The 21,170-nt window shown below is 32.0% G+C and overlaps 1 protein-coding gene across 1 annotated transcript in view; it reads left to right on the forward strand.

Annotated features, from left to right (window-relative positions):
• The window catches only part of LOC126739042 (adenylate cyclase type 3), a 1,002,544-nt gene extending 981,374 nt beyond the window's left edge, over positions 1-21,170 (forward strand). The window contains exon 21 of the mRNA XM_050444560.1: positions 19,521-21,170. Within this exon, the coding sequence (XP_050300517.1) occupies positions 19,521-19,907 (387 nt within the window). The 3' untranslated portion in view covers positions 19,908-21,170. The remainder of the gene's footprint in view (positions 1-19,520) is intronic.

A 21,170-nucleotide genomic window follows, 5' to 3' on the forward strand; every position in this document is an offset into this window, starting at 1 on the left:
ACACCCTGTATAAATGATTTGTGAGTAAGAGTACTTTTCGGAATCGGTAAGGGAACAGTAAATTCTTGTCTGGTTTGAAGGTTGGCTCTGTTATTATTTATTTTCTGATTGCAGTGTTTATAGATAAGACTAGCTGTCTCGAGTATGTATACCGAAGCGAGAGTCAAAATTCGGAGTGTTTTTAAATGCGGTCTACAGGACTCTCTCTGGTAAACATTTGCCATGAAACGAGCTACTTTTTTTGAAGTATAAAAGATATTTTTAATAAATATTGGCTAGCTGAATCCCAAAAAGCAATGCCATACCTGAGATGGGATTCAAAAAGAGAAAAATAGATTGTCCTAGCCGTTTCAACTCCCAACTGCAACCTAACACACTTAACTGTAAAGCATCCTGAAAAAAGTGTTTTGCTTAATTTAAAAATATGGTCTTAAAAACACAGTTGGCTGTCAATGTGAACTCCTAAAAATGTTAATACAGTTTTATTGTCAAGAGGATTATCCTTAAGTTTTATATTTTTTATACCGCATTTAAAACTTAGTATAGGCGGTTTGCATCACATCACCTTTTAATTTTTGTGAAGTCGTCCGACATTATTTTTTCAAGAGTGTTTGAGTTTTTGTGGTGCCATACGACAGATGTGTCATGCGCAAAGAAAATAATTTCACCCAGGATATTTAAATGAACGAGGTCGTTAATATACATAACAGAAGACCCAATACCGAACCTTGAGGTATGCCGCAATTAATCCCAGAAGGTGAAGACATTGAAATAGACACCAAAACAGATTGGTTCGATGATTCGAAGTAAAACTTAAACCACGACAAGGCAGACCCTCTAAAGCCATAACGCTCCAGCTTCCGCAGCAGAATTAAATGATCGACGCAGTCGAAAGCCTTCGACAGATCACAAAATACTGCCGCTACAGCCTAGCCTCCATTAACCTCAGAGTATACCCTATTCAAAAAAAAAAATAGCGTCATGTGTACTTTAAGAGGATTGGAATCCATATTACTTGGGTGTTATGGGCTTATATTATGTTAAATATTTCCACATGCGCTTTATTACCACTTTCTTAATAACCTTCCAAAGTATAGGTAGTAGGAAAATTGGCCTGTAATTTGCAAGATCACTTGTAGCTCCACCCCTGTAAAGCAGGATAACAACCGACGATTTAAGACACTCGGGAAAATTACCTGTCTCAAAAGAACTGTTTATCGACGAGCGCAATGAGATAAGTGCATCATGTGGTAGTTTCATTAAAATTTCCGCCGTAACCTCGTCATTGCCGCATGACTTTTTATTTTTTATATCATTGAGAGCCTCTAATAACTCCCACGACTCAACATTTTCAAAATGAAAAGGGTTTTTAACAGATATACCTGACACAAACTCTAAGGAATCTATATCTGACAAAATGTTACTAACCATGTCGCTAGCCACGTTACAATAGAAAGTATTTAAAGTATTCCCATCAACTTCGATCTCTTTTGCTTGTAGTGACTTACCATTATGTCAAAACTCATTTATGATACTTCAGATTTCTTTTTGTAAGTTTTTCGATGTATGCAATCTAGTTTTGTAGTAACTCTGTTTTGCAAGTTTAATTAATTTTGTTATAGATTTCTAAACTTATTACAGTATACAATGAACCACTCATCTTTAAAAAACTTTCGCATATAATTAAGGCCTCGTAAATTTACTGCCGATTTTCTTAGACCCAATGAAAGCCAGAGTTTCATATTTTCCTTCTTATCCATTTTAATGGAAACGCCTGCCTAAAGGCATGTACCACAACTCTATGAAAAGCTGCAATAGGATCAGGAGGTCAATATATGACATAAAGAATATTATTTCTACAAAAGGAGATTGAAAATTCAAAACAACCTTCTTCCCACATTTGATTAAATTTATTGAAGGTTGTTAAATAAAATGACTGTTTTGACAGAATTAGAGTGCCTCCATGGAGTTTCTTTACAGAAAAATGAAATGGATCGATAGTTAGGTACATGAAAACACTCCTCTGGGTGAAGCCAATGTTCTGTTATCAAAACAAGGTCAGGGAAATTTTGAAATTCCAGAAAAGAGAATAATTCGTCAGTTTTATGTCTAAGGGATTTTATATTTTGAACCATCATTACTAATTCTACATTATTTTCTAAGTCGTCTCTTCTGGGGGGCAAGGTGGTAGAAAATTTTTAGACGTGCTGTCTCCACCCGACATATTCAGAGGTGATTAATTAATCTTAGAGTTAATTTCAATTTCAATTTGTTCATTGGAGGAATCTTCACAATTTACAGCTATTTATTTGTTTCAGAGAAGTAAAATTAAAATCTTTAAAATTATATAAAATTTTTTTAATGAAAACTGCCATCTTCTTTAAACCCTTACTATTTAGGAATATATCTCTGTTAGAGTAGTCTGAATATCTAAATTTGTTATATAAGTCAAAGAAGTTTATATTTGTTGCATACTGTCTAAGATCTGACACCACACTAATAATTCTATTATTAATAAATTCCATATTTTTATAAGGAAAATATGCCTCGTGTTTAGCTGGAACTCTGCATATAATAAGATTGGTGTAAAAACACATACCAGACAGTAGAATTATATCACTTATATCAATATTAGAATTATTAACACCAGCCAATACCACTACGAACTTACTCATACTGTCAACTCGGAAATAGAAGATTGTTGGCCATTCACAACTCTGAACTGGAAACTGATTTTTAAAATAAGGATTTAAATATTTACATATTCGTCCGTTAATACAAGAATTCTTTTATGTTTGTTATATTTATTATTGTTGTTGTAATTTTTATTATCCCTACAGTTATTGTTATTTCTATTGCTATGTTTATCCCTATCATGAGCACTTTTATTGTTATTCTTGTTGTTTGTACTACTTCCACTATCGACAAACTGAATAAAGTTTTTTGGCATAGAATTCCAAAGGCCTCAAGTCTGAATGGATAACATCAAGTTGATATTTTCGATTTATAGCCATATGAACCTTATGCAACAACCAAGGGCAAATTCAACGATGCTGAACTAGGCATGGTCGATACACACTGAAAAAAAACCATGCTGATTACTTAAAATAAGATGTTGAACTTGATGAAACACGTGAACTAAATGCGCGTCTCAAAGACCTTAGAAAAGTTGAACAATTTAGAGAATGGGACGATAATTCTCTACTGTATTTCTTTTTCTTGACTTAAAGACAGGGTTCATTTTTGCTTCCACACGTTGAGAAAAATGCTTGTGCATAGTGAAAAATTAAAATGCATGCACAGAGGTTCAGTGAAAGCAGAAGCATAATCACTTAAATTGGTTTTAATCCATCAAGATTCTAGGTTTAACTATTGATTTTTTTTTAAGATTCCAAGGACATATTAGTGCTGACTTGCAGAGGTGCTATTTGCGTATGCGTTTGCTCTATGCTAAGAAACATATTTTAAATTTTAAGACAAGAAAAAAACTCTCAGTATCGTTAGTTACATAGTCACATAGTGCCTATCCAGCAGCGGCCCACCATTATGCCAGCCTAGCTCTTTTTAGTTTATAAATATAAGTTAATTCTAGTTTTAGTCATTCTTATTGTACCTAAGCTACTGTACTCTGTATCGTACTTTAATATATTTTGTTTTTAAAAACAATCTTTCACCACACAAATCTATAATTGGCGCAGTCGGTAGGATTGTGTCCGGTGTACGTATTTTTCGCTACGATAAAAACTTTCACCGTGGTGGTTTCAACCCTTTAGACGCAATCCGAAAGAACCAGTGTGGTGCTAAAAGTGATGCAGAGGCGCAGGCAATACAGAATCGGAAAAGGTTAGTGTCACATCCTTTTTGCCCCTATTCCACCCTCTGTTTAAGGTTTTAATAGGGATAATTTTAGGTTCTACGTATTGCACGTATTAATTTCATTAGTTTTTGTATCGTACATAAAACTAATTTTATTAAGCAAATTAATTGCATTTAATTTTAAGAAAGTTCGTAATTTTAGTTCAGTGAATCGATCACAATTAATCTTATGATTTTCGAATATTTATATTTTGAAAATAATTTTTATTTTTATAGTATTTATAAAAACTAATTTCATATTTTTTATTTATAATTTTTAATGTCAGATATTGATTCTGATACAGAATTAGGAGAGTTGGTAAACCTATTACATAATATTAATATAAACAATATGAATACTGCATCAAACAATACTGAGAAACCCAAAATGAATTGGGAACTATTTAAATCGCGGTTAGATAACATTAAACCTTATGATGGTGATGTTAATACTTTGAATAAATTCATTTCCAGATGCGAAGATATTATTTGTAGTTATAGTCCATTTAATGATAATGAGTTAATGAAACACATTTTTGAATCTATTCAGGAAAAACTTATCGGTAGAGCTGAAGTTCTTGTCGGGAACAGAGCAGAAATTAACAATTGGGAAGATCTAAAAAATTCTTTAAGACAATGCTTCTCAGATAGACGAGACCTTGATTGTTTAATACAAGAGCTCACTAGAGCTAGACCATTCAGAAATGAAAACTTATTAAATTTTGGAAATCGTTTACAACTTCTAAGAAGCAGTGTCGCACAGCGTATTAGTAATGATATAACAATTGCTACACAAGAAAAAACCTATCAAATTAAACATCATGATAAAACTGCGTTAAATACATTTATTGCTGGTTGTACGGGAACTTTGAAAAACAACATGCATCTTAAAAAACCAGAATCCTTGGAAGATGCAATGGCTTATGTAATCGAATTCGATAACTTCGAACGATTATATGGCCATACAAGCATCAATGGAAACAATAATTATCAAAATAAATATAATAATCAAAGACAATTTCAAAGTAACCAACCTTTTTATAATAATAATAATTTTGGAAATAATTTTCCAAATCAAAACCAGTTTCCACATCAAAGTAATTTTCCCACTAATTATAACCATTTTGCAAACAATAGTTCTAATAACTTCAATAATAATAAACAATTCTCAACTAATCCACAATGGCCTTGTCAACCTATTGACATAAGACCCAGAAATTTACCTCCACGAAGATTACCAACAAACGAAGAAGTTTTTGGTAAACCAAAAAATGTTTTTTAATCTAATCAAATTCCAGAACATTTACTACCAAAACCTGAACCAATGTCAACAACTTCAAGAAACCCTACAATTCAAAGTGCAAGATTTAATTCTAAAAATCATTTTAAAAATCATTTTACACAATACAAAGGTCAACAAAAACCTCACTATATTGTAGAGGAAGTCTACAATCAAGACAAGTCAATGAAGAATATTTACCTGAATATTCTCAACAAGAAGAATATTCTCAAAATGAATATTTTAATGACTATAATTATTATTCTGATAATAATTATGAATCTAATGACTCACAGAATACTTCTATTAAAAATACAGACTCAGAAAATTTTACTCAGGATCATCTAACAAATCAACAAAGTTGATAGAAATTAATATTTCATCAAACAATTCACTCCCCTACGTAACACTAAAAAATCTAAACATTAAGCTTTTAATCGACACTGGCAGTAGCAAATCTATCTTAAAACCCACAATAGCAGAAAAATATTTCCCCCAATGTATATATAATAATAAAAACACTATCAAACTGCATTAGGTAGCCAACAAACTCTTTGTCAAGCTACATTACCCCTTTTTAAAGAATATAATATAAACGATGAAATAGATTGTATTTTATTTGACTTTCATGACTTTTATGACGGAATTATTGGTCTTTCTGACTTAAGAAAGCTAAATTTAAACATTGACCTTATTAATAAAGTCTTAGTAGGTCACTGTATTAGAATTCCGTTTTGTTATCGTCAACCAGATGATGTCAACTTTTCTTTATCAGTAAACCCACACGAGAAACTTGTAAAAAGGCTTCCAGTAAGCATTTACGAAGGCGACATAATAATAAAACCTAGATTAATAAATGAACTTTTTATCCCACATATTTTATCTTATGCTGAGAACGGTTTTGCCCCTGTTGAACTTGAAAACCAGACGGACAAAACAATAGACATTGTTCTTACAAAACCGCTAACAGTAGAACCTTTTAATAGTGGTAATTATGAAATGTTTTCCTTTGATAATATTTTTAATAACAATAAATCCACTAGTAAAAGTACAAAGTGTAACATCAAGGATTTCATTAGAACTGATCACATGAATTCAGAAGAAAAAAAAGAAATTTTAAAGTTATGTCAAGAATATTCAGACATTTTTCATAAACCGGGAGACAAATTAATATTTACATCACATGTTAAACACGAAATAAAAACAACGGACGAAATACCTATACATACCAAATCCTATAGATATCCTTATATTCACAAAAATGAGGTTAGGAAACAAATAGCTGAAATGCTAGATAAAGAAATAATACGTCCATCATCAAGCCCATGGAGCTCTCCAATATGGATTGTGCCAAAAAAACTTGACGCTTCGAATAAACGAAAATGGAGACTAGTAATCGACTATCGGAAAATTAATGATAAAACAATCGATTATAGATGGCCAATACCAAACATAAATGATATCTTAGATAAATTAGGACGGTCACAATACTTTACAACACTAGATCTCGCAAGTGGTTTCCATCAAATCGAAATGGATGAAAATTCAATTCAAAAAACAGCTTTTACTGTGGAAGATGGCCATTTTGAATTCGTTCGTATGCCATTCGGACTAAAAAATGCACCAGCAACATTTCAACGTGCGATGGATGAAATCTTAAAGAAGCTACGTAAAATATGCATGGTTTATATTGATGATCTAATAATTTTTAGCACAAGTCTACAAGAACATATTCAAAATTTAAAACTTGTATTTGCCAAATTGCGAGAAGCGGGATTAAAAATTCAACTAGACAAAAGTGAATTTTTAAGAAAAGAAGTCGATTTCTTAGGACACGTAGTAACACCCGAAGGCATTAAACCAAACCCGAAAAAAATCGAAGCTATTCAAAAATTTCCTATCCCTAAAACTCAAAAACAAATAAAATCTTTCTTAGGAATTTTAGGCTACTATAGGAAATTTATCAAAAATTTTGCCAAACTAACCAAACCCATGACTCATTGCTTAAAGAAAAACGAAAGGGTAATTCACACTAAAGAATTCATAGGTTGCTTCCAAACCTGTAAGAACATATTAACCTCCGAACCTGTTTTAGCTTACCCCAATTTTGAAAAACCCTTTGAACTTATTACAGATGCGTCTAATTATGCTATAGGTGCTATTTTATCACAAGATGGACATCCTGTAAGCTATGCATCATGAACACTAAACCCTGCGGAAATTAATTACTCCACAATTGAAAAAGAGTTACTTACCGAGTTTGGGGATGCAAATACTTCAGACCTTATCTATTTGGCAACAAATTTACAGTCATAACAGACCACAAACCAGTACAATGGATATTTTCTTTAAAAGAACCAAATAGTCGCTTAGTACGATGGCGCCTTAAACTTGAGGAATATGATTATTTCATTAAGTATAAAAAAGGCAAATCAAATACTGCAGCCGATTTTCTCTCTAGAAACCCCGTTGACCTAAATGCTGTAGAGACAGCCTCAATCGATAATAATCCAGGTGATATTGATGAAATTATCGATGAACTTTTACAACACTCAGAAAAACTTCCAGACCTAGATCCAGAAACTTTAGACGAAATTCTAGGAATGCAGAAACCAAAAATAAATATAATATCTGATTTTACTATTTCAAAAAGACCCATTCCAAAATCATCAACTCCACTGGAAGAACAAGAGAATTCAGATGATCTCAAAACTGTGCACACATCATTAGAAAACCCTATTTTTAATTTACCAATCTCAGAAAGGACACTCAATACCTATAAAAAACAAATAGTCATCACTGTAGGAGATATATTGAGCTTAACTTGTAAAGTAGAACAAATCTTTCAAAATACTCGATATTATGTAACATTCCCAAAAACAGAACCTGTAAGAGACATTATTAAATTCTTGAAAAATTACATAAATCCCAAAAACCTTTATGCCTTGTTTTTCAGAAATGAAGAATTTAGCAAACTTTTCACAACAACCTTACAAAATTACTTTGTTAACACAGCCTATAAATTTGTACAATGTTCAACAATGTTACAAGACATAGAAACGTCAGAAGAACAACAAATGAAACTCACTCTATATCACACCACAAAAACATGTCATCGAGGCATAACCGAAATGAAAAAAGCATTATGCCATAGATTTTATTGGCCTAGTATGATTATGGATATAGAAAGATACGTTAACTCATGTGATATTTGCCAAAAGAATAAATATGACAGAGATCCCCCTGTAATCAAATTTAATTTAACACCGAGTACAACAAAACTGTTTGAACAAATTCACATCGACACGTTCAAAATAGATAATCATAATTTTCTTACTATCATCGACGCTTTTTCTCGCTATGCACAAGCTTACCATTTAAGTAGTGTTACAGGAACAGCTGTAATTGAAAACCTTTTAACATTTGTTACACATCATGGCTTGCCACTTCAAATTACGTGTGACAGAGGAACAGAATTTAAAAATAAAGATCTTGAAGATTTCTGTTCTCTTTATAAAATCCAACTCCATTACACTACAGCGAAAAACAGCAACTCAAATTCACCTGTGGAACGCTTTCATTCCACTTTAATAGAACATTATCGTTGCCTTAAGGATTCAAATAAATTTACCCCAGAACAACTAGTAAAAAGAGCCTTACTAGGATATAATAACTCCATACATAGTGTTACAAAGTTCACTCCATTTGAAATTATTAAAGGTCATATAAATAATACTAATCCTTTTGACCTTAATGATCACATAATAATTTCTGATTACATACAGAATCATAAAGAAAACTGCAAAAAACTCTATGCAAGAATTTCTAATTCAAATCAAGAAATAAAAGAAAATATTATAAACAAACGGAATGACAAAAGAAATGACCCCCCTGAGCATCATATTAATGAACCAGCGTACACTAAAACCAAATTTCGTAGTAAAGCACTACCCAAATTTGTAAAAACAAACGTAAATGATCAAACACCTATAAAATTATTAACTACAAAAGGTGTTTACCATAAAGGGTCTGCAAGAAAACCAAAATCTAAACATGTTGTTCCTTTGCAGGAACATGATGACCTTAACAAAGACAATATTGACGTTGGGCCTTCTACTTCAGCTAATCAGCAGTGAAGATATCCAACTAACAACCATTAAGAATCCTATACTTCCTATTGAATTAGGACATGCACGAATTATATATAATAAACACGTATTTTTACACTATGTAGATTTAGATATTATATATGTACAATTAGAAAAACTAGTTAGCTCCTTCAATATTTTAAGTTCTAACATATTACATAAAAACGATACTAACACACATATCTTATCTTATCAAGGTCTAACAGAAAGTCTACTTTCTAGAACCGAATATTTAATAGATATAATTAAGAATAAAGTAAACAATCTTATCCCTCATAAAAGAGCTAAAAGAGGCTTTTTTAATATTGTAGGTAGCGCAGAAAAATGGTTATTCGGGACATTAGATTCTGAAGACGGAAAAAGATTTGATCAAGCTATCACAGCTTTACAACAAAATCAGAAAAACATTATTCAACATTTAAATGTTCAAATGTCATTATCAAAACATCTTATCGAACACTTCAACAAATCTCTTTCCATAATCGAACAAAACCAAATAAAACTTCAAAAAGGAATTGAATTTGTCTGGGAAATTTTAAAAGACTCTTTAAAAGATGCGCATGAATACTTTATGATCGAAGGATTGCTTTCCCAAATCAATTTGGATTGTCAAAACCTAATTAATTTTCTTGACAACCTAGAAGATGCCATTCTTTTTGCTAAATTGAACTCTTTACATAACTCTATTATTTTTATATCCGAGTTAAATGAAACATTAAGCTACCTGAGAGCGAATTATGATCGAGACACTGTACCAAACTTTAAAAATATTCTTTCATTCTACCAATTTATTGGAACACAAGTTTTATTCTCAAAGGATAGGATAATATTTTCAATTCAAATACCCTTATTAAAGCCTGAAACATATACCTTTCACCATATCTATCCTACTCCTCAAAACCATACCATTATCATCCCTAAATACCCCTATGTGGCACAAACACAGAACAATATCCAATATGAAAAAGACTCTTGCCCCGAAATTGAAGGAATATTCTACTGTAAAGAAGTCTTTCATGAAGAAGATAGTTGTATTGCCCAGCTTATGAAAAATCTACCTCCAACCTCTTGCCAGTTTAGTAATCTACACCTGAAACAACCTCTAGTTGAGCAAATAACTAGAACTGAAGTCTTGGTGATTCCCGAACAAGAGGTCCAAGCCTTTACAAAATGTGGCTCAGACAAGTACCTGTCAATTAACGCACCAACTCTCATTACAATTCCACATCCTTGTGAAGTCTCCATTGGAACCAGAAAGTTTATCAACGATATTCGTATAAATCAAGGAAAACCGTTAATTCTCCCAGAAGTTCATCTTGACACCACCGCCCTACCGATGAAGTACCCAGCAATCAATATCAACACCGTAGATTTCAAGGAAGTCTACCACCTAAAAGATTTCGCTAGTCAACTCACCCCAATCCAGGAAATCCATGAAGAATCTTCACCAACCTATATGATAATAAGCATTATAACTACATGTCTTGTCATCATACTTTTAATATTGCTCTACAGAAGCCAATTGTTTTCCTATGCCAGAACGCGATGCCAGAAGAAGAAGCTACCTTCTGAAGACATCCAGTCCGAAGCTGAGCTCCAAGATACCAAGCAAACTCATTCCATTATGTTTGCTTCTTAAGGAGGGAGGAGTTACATAGTCACATAGTGCCTATCCAGCAGCGGCCCACCTTTATGGCAGCCTAGCTCTTTTTAGTTTATAAATATAAGTTAATTCTAGTTTTAGTCATTCTTATTGTACCTAAGCTACTGTACTCTGTATCGTACTTTAATATATTTTGTTTTTAAAAACAATCTTTCACCACACAAATCTATAATTCGTTAGTGTTATCCATTTTTATTATACATTATAAAAAAGCATTCCTGTACTGATATGAGATATATTAATTATTAGTGGAGCGGATTTCGATCTCATATTTAGTGATTTTTAAATTAATATGGCGAGTAGTAGTTCGGTGTTTGATGGCGATCCTATGGATTTCTGTGTGAAGTGTAAATTGCCATTTGAAGATGTTAGAACTATTATACAATGTACAAGCTGTAATCAATATTATCACGGAAAGTGCTGTAGTGTGGATATGCGTGGCTTTCATATGAAGAAGGCAACTTGGAAGTGTGAAGCTTGTGATCAATCTCTTGGTATAGCCAAGAGTACTGAGAGAACGAGAAAAAGAAGCCGTTTAGATGATATAGGGGAACAAGAGGTAGACATAAGCGCTACTTTATTGTTTTTAGTTCAAAAAACGAAGGAGTTAAATAAAAAGGTAGACTTGTTATTGGTGGAAAATTGTAATTTAAAATCAAAAATTGCCAGTTTAAAAGAAACAAAAAATCAGAAACTGTAGTAGCAGGGAGTAATTCAACATCATATGCTACAATTTTACAGAAGAAAAACGATAACAAGGTATTGGTCGTCAAGCAGAAGGCTTTCCAAAAAAATGTTCAGCAGGTTAAGGAGGACTTACGGAAAAAAGTAAACCCTACAGATATTGGAGTAGATTTATCTCTAGGTAAACCAACAAGGAATGGAGGAATTATTTTGATGTGTGGTAGCGAAAAAGATATATCTAATGTTCAGAATCAGATTCAGAAAAAGATGGGAGATTCATATAGCGTTGAGGTCCCCAAGGTGTTGGAACATAGAATCAAGGTAGTAGGTATAAATGAATCTGAATATCCCCTTTCAGAAAATGAGCTAATTAAAAAAATTGAAAGTCAAAACAACTTACAAGAGTCTGCAAACAGAAAAATTAAAATTGTGCGAAGGTCAAAAATTGTAAACAAAAAATTTAACATAATCTTTGAAGTTGATGCCACTTCTTATGGGCTATTTATAGAAAGGGAGAGGATGAATATTGAGTGGAACTGTTGTCCAGTCTTTAATGAGTATGTGATACGTAGGTGCTTTAGATGTTGTCGCTACGGTCATATTATTAAGGATTGTAAAGAAAATAAAGTGTGTGCTAGGTGTTGCGGTAATCATGATGTAAAGGAATATAACGTAAATATTGTCAAATGTGCTAATTGTGTGTTGTCCAATGAAAAGTATGGTCTTAGTTTAAATATTAACCATGTCTCTTGGGATGTTAATAAATGCGAGTCATATAAAAAAATTGAAGATATTCAGAGAAATAAATACATAAGGTAGCAATTAAATTCAAATATTGTACTTAACATGACCATTGTCTACTTTAATTGTCAGGGTTATCTTAATAATAAGAATAACATTACCCTATTAGTCAATGACTGGAAACCTAAGATCCTGCTTTTAAGTGAGACCCACGTTACAGCTGAAATTGAACCTTGTGAGCTGGACATAGATGGGTACAGAATGGAACAATCTATTAGTAACAACAGTAGAACAGGGGGAGTGATGGCATTGGTAAGATCTGATGTACGTTATAAAATTAAAAATGTTTTGTCTGTTAATAGTTTTGTCTGGCTAATGTCTTTGGAGTTTTCTGTTTGTGGCATGAAATATTTGTGTTCTGTGCTATATCATCCACCTAAAAAAGAAGAAGCCAATTTTTTAGATTTTTTCTCTGAGTATTTGGATGAAGTTAGTAATTTTAGTGGAATTAATATCATTGTTGGGGATTTTAACTTTGATTTTCTTAAAAATACGTTTTATAGTAACAAAATAAAAAATATAATTTACACAAATGGTTTTACCCAAATTGTGGAAACACCTACCAGAATAGCTCCTACGAGCCAGACATTAATCGATTTTATAGTCACCAATGACAAGCATCTGGCGCACAGGGTACATCTAACACCTAAAATTAGTGACCACTCGATTTTGTCTATATCTCTTAATCAGGAAAACAAGCAAACTATCAAAACCGTTAAACATCAAAGATCGTTTAAAAACTACGACTCGCATCTACTACAAGAAAAACTTCTTGCTATTGATTGGAACAAGAATAGCTCCGACATAAATCTACTAGCTGAATCATTGATCACTGATATTGAGATTATTGTAGACCAAATGTGCCCTAAGGTTCAGATTATCCAGAATCAAAAATATGCGGATAAAAAATGGATAACGTCTGACATTAAACAAATGATGCGAGAAAGAGATACTTTATATAAAAGGGCCGTTTTAGATAGAAATGAGGGTGCCTGGAAAGAGTATAAAACTAAAAGAAATATTATTGTAAACAAAATTAGAGTAGAGAAGGAAACATTTTATGCAGAATGCATAGACGAAAACAAAAAGAATCCTAAAGAATTATGGAAAAATCTTAAAGCTCTACTACCAGGTAAAAAGCATATTTTGACCAAACAAATCAATTTCAACGGAAAATTAATCAGCGATGAAGCAAGCATTGCTCAAGAATTTAATAAATATTTTATAGAAAGTATACATATTATTGTCACCAACATCCCACAGTCACCAAATGTAATAAATAATGGTACCAGAGCCCCTGAACCTAGTAAACTATCTTCCAAGTTTGGTCAAGTATCAATGAAAAAAAAAATGAAAGAAATTCTTAAAAATTTAAAAAACGTTGGAGGAAGTGAAAAAGGCATATCTAAGCAAGTCTTGTGTGACGTATCTTGTGCTGTCAGTGATCGTGTCTTGGATGTTATTAACACTTCTTTAAAAAATGGAGTCTTCCCGGAATCATGGAAACTGTCTACTGTTGTTGCTGTTCCCAAAGTACCAAATACCATCAACTATAATGAGTTCCGACTAATTAATACGGTACCTATCTATGAAAAGCTCCTTGAGGTATGTGTAAAAGAGCAACTCCTAAATTACTGTAACGAAAACTCGATAATTATTGAAAATCAGTCTGGTTTTCGTGAGTGTCACTCGTGTGAGTCTGTTGTCGTTAATATATGTGATAATTTTCTCAGAGCCATTGATATTAATAAATATATTTTAGCGGTATTCTTAGATTTTAAACGAGCATTCGAAACGATAGACCGAGAAATTCTGTTATATAAATTAAGCCAATTGGGAATTAGAGGTGATGTCTTGAACTGGTTTGAATCTTATTTGCGTAATAGAGTCCAACGTGTTAAGCATGGGAATAGTCTCTCTCAGGTTATCCAGGTCCATTATTGTTCTTATTATATTATATAAATGATATGGTAAAAGTTATACAAAAATGTAAAACTGTGTTATTTGCAGATGACACAATGATTTATATAATAGGAAACAATATTGATCAGATAGTAACTGATATAAATAGTGACTTAACCAAAATTTTCAGCTGGCTCTGTATCAACAAATTATGTTTAAATACAAGTAAATCTAAATTTTGCCTTTTTACCAAAAAATCGAAAAATAATCAAATAAATATTGACAATGTGAACATCAGTGTAGGTGGGGAGAGTATTTTTTATGAAAATGAAATAAAGTATTTGGGTACAATTTTGGATGCAAATTTGAATTTTATGGCACATGCGGATTACGCCATGAGAAAATTTTTCAAGAAAGTTGGGTTTATTAATAGAGTTGGAAAAATCTTATCGATGCATACAAAACTCCTGCTGTATAATGCCATTGCTGTTCCCCATTTGCAGTTTTGCTTCACATTGTTGTTCAACCTGCCTAAATACAAGGTGAAACAGTTTGAAGTAATTCAAAATAGAGCAATGAGACTAATCCTAAAATGCAATCGATACACTCCTGTTATTATTATGTTAAGTGTGCTAGGTATGATGTCTGTCAGGCAAAGAATTATGTTTAGTGTGTATGTATTTATTTTTAAATTAAAACAACGTCTACTACCCACATATATTTGTGATAAAATAAGAGTGGTCGGAGACGTCCACAATTACTGCACCAGAAATAATACAGACTTTGTCCTTGATAGATGCAATACTAGTCAGATGTTAAATTCTGTACTCAGCAAGGGACTTATTGAATTTAATAAGTTGCCAACTGAAATCAAAAGCTGTGATAATTTAAACCAGTTTAGGAGGCTATTGAGAAAATTTATCAGTGTGTGAATGTCTTATTTTATTTTTATTTTTATACATGTTAACATTTTATTCTTAGTTTTAGTTGTTTCATTTTATTTATACACTTTTAAACAGTAATTTTAGTTATTTTTAAGTTTTATTTATACATACTTTCTTTTACCGTTTTATCCTTATTACCCTTGTTTGTGTAGTTGTTGTTTCGTATTTATATTTATTTTATTTTAGTTTTACAATTCTACTGGTACTTTGTTTTATTTTAGACTCGTGTTTTATTTATACTTTTTCTGTAAGTTTTGTTTGTACATACTTTGTTTTATCATTCGTTTTACCTTTATTTATGTAATTGTAGTTTATATGTGTAATTATTTTATTTTTATTTTACAATTTTAACTCGTATTTTGTTTTATTTTTGCTATTTTATTTTAGGCTTAAATTTTATTTATAAATTTTCTGTATGTGAGACTTTTTGTATTTTTTGTATATGTATGCCATTTTGTATAAGCACACACTTTTTTTTCAACTTTTTCTTTTTACAAATTATTTGCAATTTTTTAATTTTTATTGATTTAAATTTTTAAGTTTTTTAATATGTATTATACTCGTATTATCTATATATTATGTATTACCTTTGTAGCTCAAGCTAAATAAATACATTATTATTATTATTATTATTTTAAATTACTGTTTTATCATTTATTATCCTTGTCTTGATAAAATAACCAAGCAGAAACTTCAACGTGTACAAAATACGTGTTGTCGATTTGTGTGTAATTTAAAAAAATTGATCATGTGTCCATATGTATCTATCGATTGCAGTGGCTAAAAATGTCATTTCTTTTTAATTTTCATTTTCTTACATTTATGCATCGGCTCTATAAAAACCAAAAGCCAAAATATCTGTTAGAGAAATTAATTTCAAGAAATGCGATTCATGATAGAGATATAAGACATAAGACTCTGACATTTAGCCGAATGAATAAAATTGCAGCAATTGCTTTTCCTTATAAAATCTAAGTATTTGCTTGAAAAGCAATGAATAAAACCTGAAGTAATTACTTTTGCCTCCAGCAATTGCTGAAAAGGTCAGAAAATGATTCTAGTCAAAGCTTTTTCTTAAATATTAGAAGCAATTGCTATAACTTGCTGAAAATATTATGAATAAATTAAGGAATTGCTTTTTGTAGTGAAGCAATTGGTTAAAAAAATTTAAGGTAGGTCAACCGCAGCATCATTATACTTGATAACAGTAAATTCGTTCATTTGTGGCTACAAACCTAAGTTTAGTGTGTCGGTGTCGGTTAACATGGCTGAATATATGACTGTGCGTAAAACTGAAATATACAGTGTACGTACAAAAAAAAATGCAAAGACGATGATTTTAGAAAGTTATATCGATTTGACCGTGAAAATGTTGACTGGTTAGCAAATTACTTCTTAAATAGTACTGGTGATAGACGAGGAGCTGCATTATCACCTCAAACTAAGATAAAAATATTTTTGACTTTCAAAATTCTGTAGGTGAAGAACTTGGTGTTCACCAAACCACTATCTGTAAGTTATTCACTTCGGTAATGAATGCAGTTTTGGAGAAGGCCAATATCTTTATTAAATTTTCTAGAAGTGCTGATGCCGTTGTGGAAGCCAAACGGTTGTGGTCAGAGAAATACCGTTTTCCCAATGCCATCGGAGTGATAGACTGCACACACGTAAGGATTCCAAAGTTTCAAGAATTCGGTAATGAATATATAAACCGAAAAGGATATCCCAGTATTAACGTGCAGGCGACTTGTAATGCAGAAGAAATATTCACAAGTGTGGACTGCTAATGGTCAGGCTCTGTGCACGATAGCAGAATTTTTTTAAATTCTAACATATACAACATCCTTAAGAACAGCGCAGAAGAATGTGTACTATTAGGAGGTTATGACTCCCTAGAGAAATCCGACAACCCAACAGCAGCAAAATTATAATAATGTTTTCTGTCGAGAACCTGTAATAATTGAACGATGTTTCGGGCAGTTAAAAGCAAGATTTCCTATCCTTCAATACAAAATTAGAAATAAATTAGAAAAAACACCATCGATTATAATTGCCTGCGTTGTGCTTCATAATATCGCAAAACATCTGCATGATGAAGATTTCATTTTTATTGAAGAAATCCATTATGAAATTGACGCACAAAATAACGATATGCCAACAAATATAGTTCGTCAATTAGGACAGCAAAAAAGAGAATTAATATCATACATATAGGAAAAGCAGCATTTGCTTCAAAATTTTATTCATATCAAGATCCAGCAATTGCTTTTACTTATAGCATTTGCTAGTTAAGCAATTGCTTTTGCTTTTGCTAAAAAGCAATTGCTTCAAGTAATTGCTAGATTTTTATTCATCAGGCCCATTGCCACACCATAGTACAGCTCTGTTCTCACGTAGTTATACTTACATTGCCGTAAAAATTTATAATCGATTTAGACCTAATTTTTCAATTTCAATATCTCGCTTTAATAATGATTATAAAACTTTGTTCTTGAAAGGACAATTGCACAATTAGTTTTTTGTTCTCTACGGATTTACAAATGTATTTAATTAATTTTTTTTCTCTCAATTTGTTCTTTGGTTAATTTTTAAATTACTATTACTGCTCGTTTATCTAAACATTTGTAATTATTATTATTAGGGTTAAGAAATAAAAGTAGCTTTAGCTAATCTTCGCCTTTTTGGGCAAATGTAATGTAATGTGCATTTGATACCAAATAAAGATTTATTACTTAAACTACCCTTTATATTTCATGAATAAATGTCATCTAGTACCAAGCCAAGAAACTTTTTTGTTTGTTGACGTTAAAAGAAACTAACAAGAATTTACCATGATTGCTAAGAATGTTTATATTAAAATCACCTATACTTAAAGCGCCTTTAAACTTCAATTGGAAAAATAGGTAATACATGAATGGCAAATATAAAAATAAACTTACAGTTCATTGTAATATTGCAGCAAATACATCCACACGTGGAATCCGATTGTCCAGATCCATAATATCATCTTTGGTTCCACATAGATCAATCAGCACACCAAGCATTACTACGGCTACACGGGTGGGCCGTAGTCTTCAAAATTGTATCCTTGCGATATATGGTAGATTCATTGGAAAACAGTTCCTGGAAGTAGACACTAACTTGCAGCCAAGATATGGCAACAACATTATACTCACCCTCACACACAGATCTATTAAAATCAAGAGTTTTACTATTAAGACCTCAAAAATTCTATTACAATATAGTAAAACTTCCTGTTGGACAAATCACTTAGTTTAAAGACTTCTTCCCAGTTTAATGCAATTGCTTCCTGACATGCTTATACACTTTCCGTTAATTTAAAGTTTTATCAGCTGACGGAAAAAGGTGCTTTAGAGAGGGACCCGTTTTGATCTTCTTGAACTTTTTACTACAGTGAAAGCCACATCAGCAGAAGTGTATTAAACTAATAATAAGTGTACACCTTATTACGTCTACATATATTATTAGTTTAGTATATTATAAGTTTAGATTAACTTCCCAGCATCAAAAGGTTGATTGTAAAATTAACTTGAGACCACATCACGAACCACATTGTAAATAGTCCTATGGTTGGAACCTTTGGTGTGACCCCTTACGTGTGACAGTTTTACCACTAACCAAAACTCTTTATTGTTACTCTCGACACGTGTTTCTTTCTGATGATTTAGTTTTAATCTTCTCCCGAAGATGCTAACATCGTTAGCGAAACACGTGCCGAGAGTAAAAATAAAGAGCTTTGGTTACTAACTTGTAAAACTGACTATTAATTTTCACATTGTAAAAATTTTTTGGAGGTTCCGATTAAAGATCATAAAATTATTTTCCAGGACATCAGGATTTCATTACACTTTCAAGATATTTCCTCAATATTTTCAATATCAGAAACGGAACTAGCAGTAGTGTCAATAAGATTGCTGCCTAAATTTGCTCGAATTAAACGTGGCGATTTTTATTTAAGCTTAGCCAGATATTTAAAAGAACATTATGAGTCTTTAGGAGTTTAAATAAGTAATCTGTTTATTTTATTACCCCATTTAATAGGGTAAAACATCCTCTTAATGACAAGTAGGCCGTTGTTAGCATCCTCTTTTACTACTTCCGGAAATGCCAGAACTATCAAAGTATGTAAGTCTTGTGCCCCCCAATAATCATGCTATGTTGCCAAATTTTCACATTTTTCTATAAATTTCTAACTTAATACATAATCCGTAAATTTCCATCAGGTTACGGAAGAAACATGCCAAATCCTGCAGGCCTTCGGCTACCAATTCGAGCAACGCGGTTTAGTAGCGGTGAAAGGTAAAGGTCAACTGATGACTTACTACCTGTTGGGTAAGACTGGGAAAATAACTCCGCCCACCGCACCTGTGTCACCGATCACTGGGGTGAACGCCATGGAGACGGTCAACGAGGAAGACGAGTCACGTGACAGCTTAACCTCAAAATCCGAGGAGAAAACTTCGGAGAAAACGGTCATTGAATGTAGCGACAAGGTAGACGACGAGGTGTTCATCTTGGAAACAGAAACATCCGAGGGGGCCTGTAATGTCGAAACGTCCGTTAAGGATTCGAACGAGGCGACGTGTTTGCTAAGTTCTTGTGATGGTTAAGTTTAAGCGGATATTTAGTTCTACCACGTTTTTTGAATGTTAGAGGTTTTATTTTAATTCTTTTAGGTCATAAATATTCATGATTTTTTTAATTTAAGTTTTATACTTTTTAATAGGATTGTTCTGGGAAAGGAGCTTTTATTTTAGGAGGTAGAAAAAGACTAGAATATCCTACTAACTTTAGGCTAGTTTAGCAAAAAAAAGGTAAAATTACGGTAAAAGTATAAAGGAGATTTACACATATAGGGTTTCTTTTTAACAAAGCTATTAGTTTTTCCAGTATTAATTTTTCACATAAATTAGCTTTCATGCTATCAGTTACATCAAAAATCGGTTTGGATAAAATCAGTTAAAATTCGCATCATCAATAATCAGGGTATCAGTTAATTGCATGCTGATATTTGTGGGAGTGATACTAATCATCAATATTTTAAAAAATGTGCATATATATATGGTCTAAAGAACATTAGAACATTGAATACACTAAAATAAACATTGACTAGCAAGCAGACGGGATATTTTGTTGATAAATATGCTTAGTATTCCACGTTGCCAGTGATTACTCAATTTTAACAAAAGAAAATAAAGTAATATGTGGCAACGCTGTACATTTCGTACAGAAATATTCTCGCGATAAAGGTATTTGGCAACTGCGCTCGTTGTTTACTTTTGGAAGGTGCATCTTTCGTACATTATTAGTATTGTAAGTATTGGATAGGAAAATTTAACTTTTTCCTTTTATTTCTCTTAAGGAAAATATTATTGAAAATGTGTAATTAAGTATATTATTATAATCTAGCAAATTTTTTGCTTATTCGAACCCGAAATGCCGCAAACATAATGTGTGCAAAACTGAAGGTAATGTCCGGTCGATATCCTGCAACCAAAAAATCGAGAACGCAGCATAAATGACGTTTGCCAGCAACATATTTATAGTCCGCGCCCACTGTTATTTAATCAATATAATGTCTGTACCTCCTGTAATTCCGAAGGAGTTTTAATAATTTTTTGCCTAGATATTAACAATGAATAAAAAACTAAATCGGTTTATGGTGGGTGTAAACCTGGACAAACCGAGATTTTTTTATGAAAATTAATTAAAAAGGTAACTTCCAAGGATTTGAATTAAACTTTTTCTTATAATATATAATAATTATCTAAACGGATTTGAGATGTTTGGAAACCTCTACAAACAAACGTTTTTTGGTTAAAAATTATTGAGTTGTTAGATGTTATAAAGGGCTATAACTGCCAAACGATATA

This window comes from Anthonomus grandis, chromosome 8 (assembly GCF_022605725.1).
Source record: "Anthonomus grandis grandis chromosome 8, icAntGran1.3, whole genome shotgun sequence".
NCBI classification, from domain to species: domain Eukaryota; kingdom Metazoa; phylum Arthropoda; class Insecta; order Coleoptera; family Curculionidae; genus Anthonomus; species Anthonomus grandis.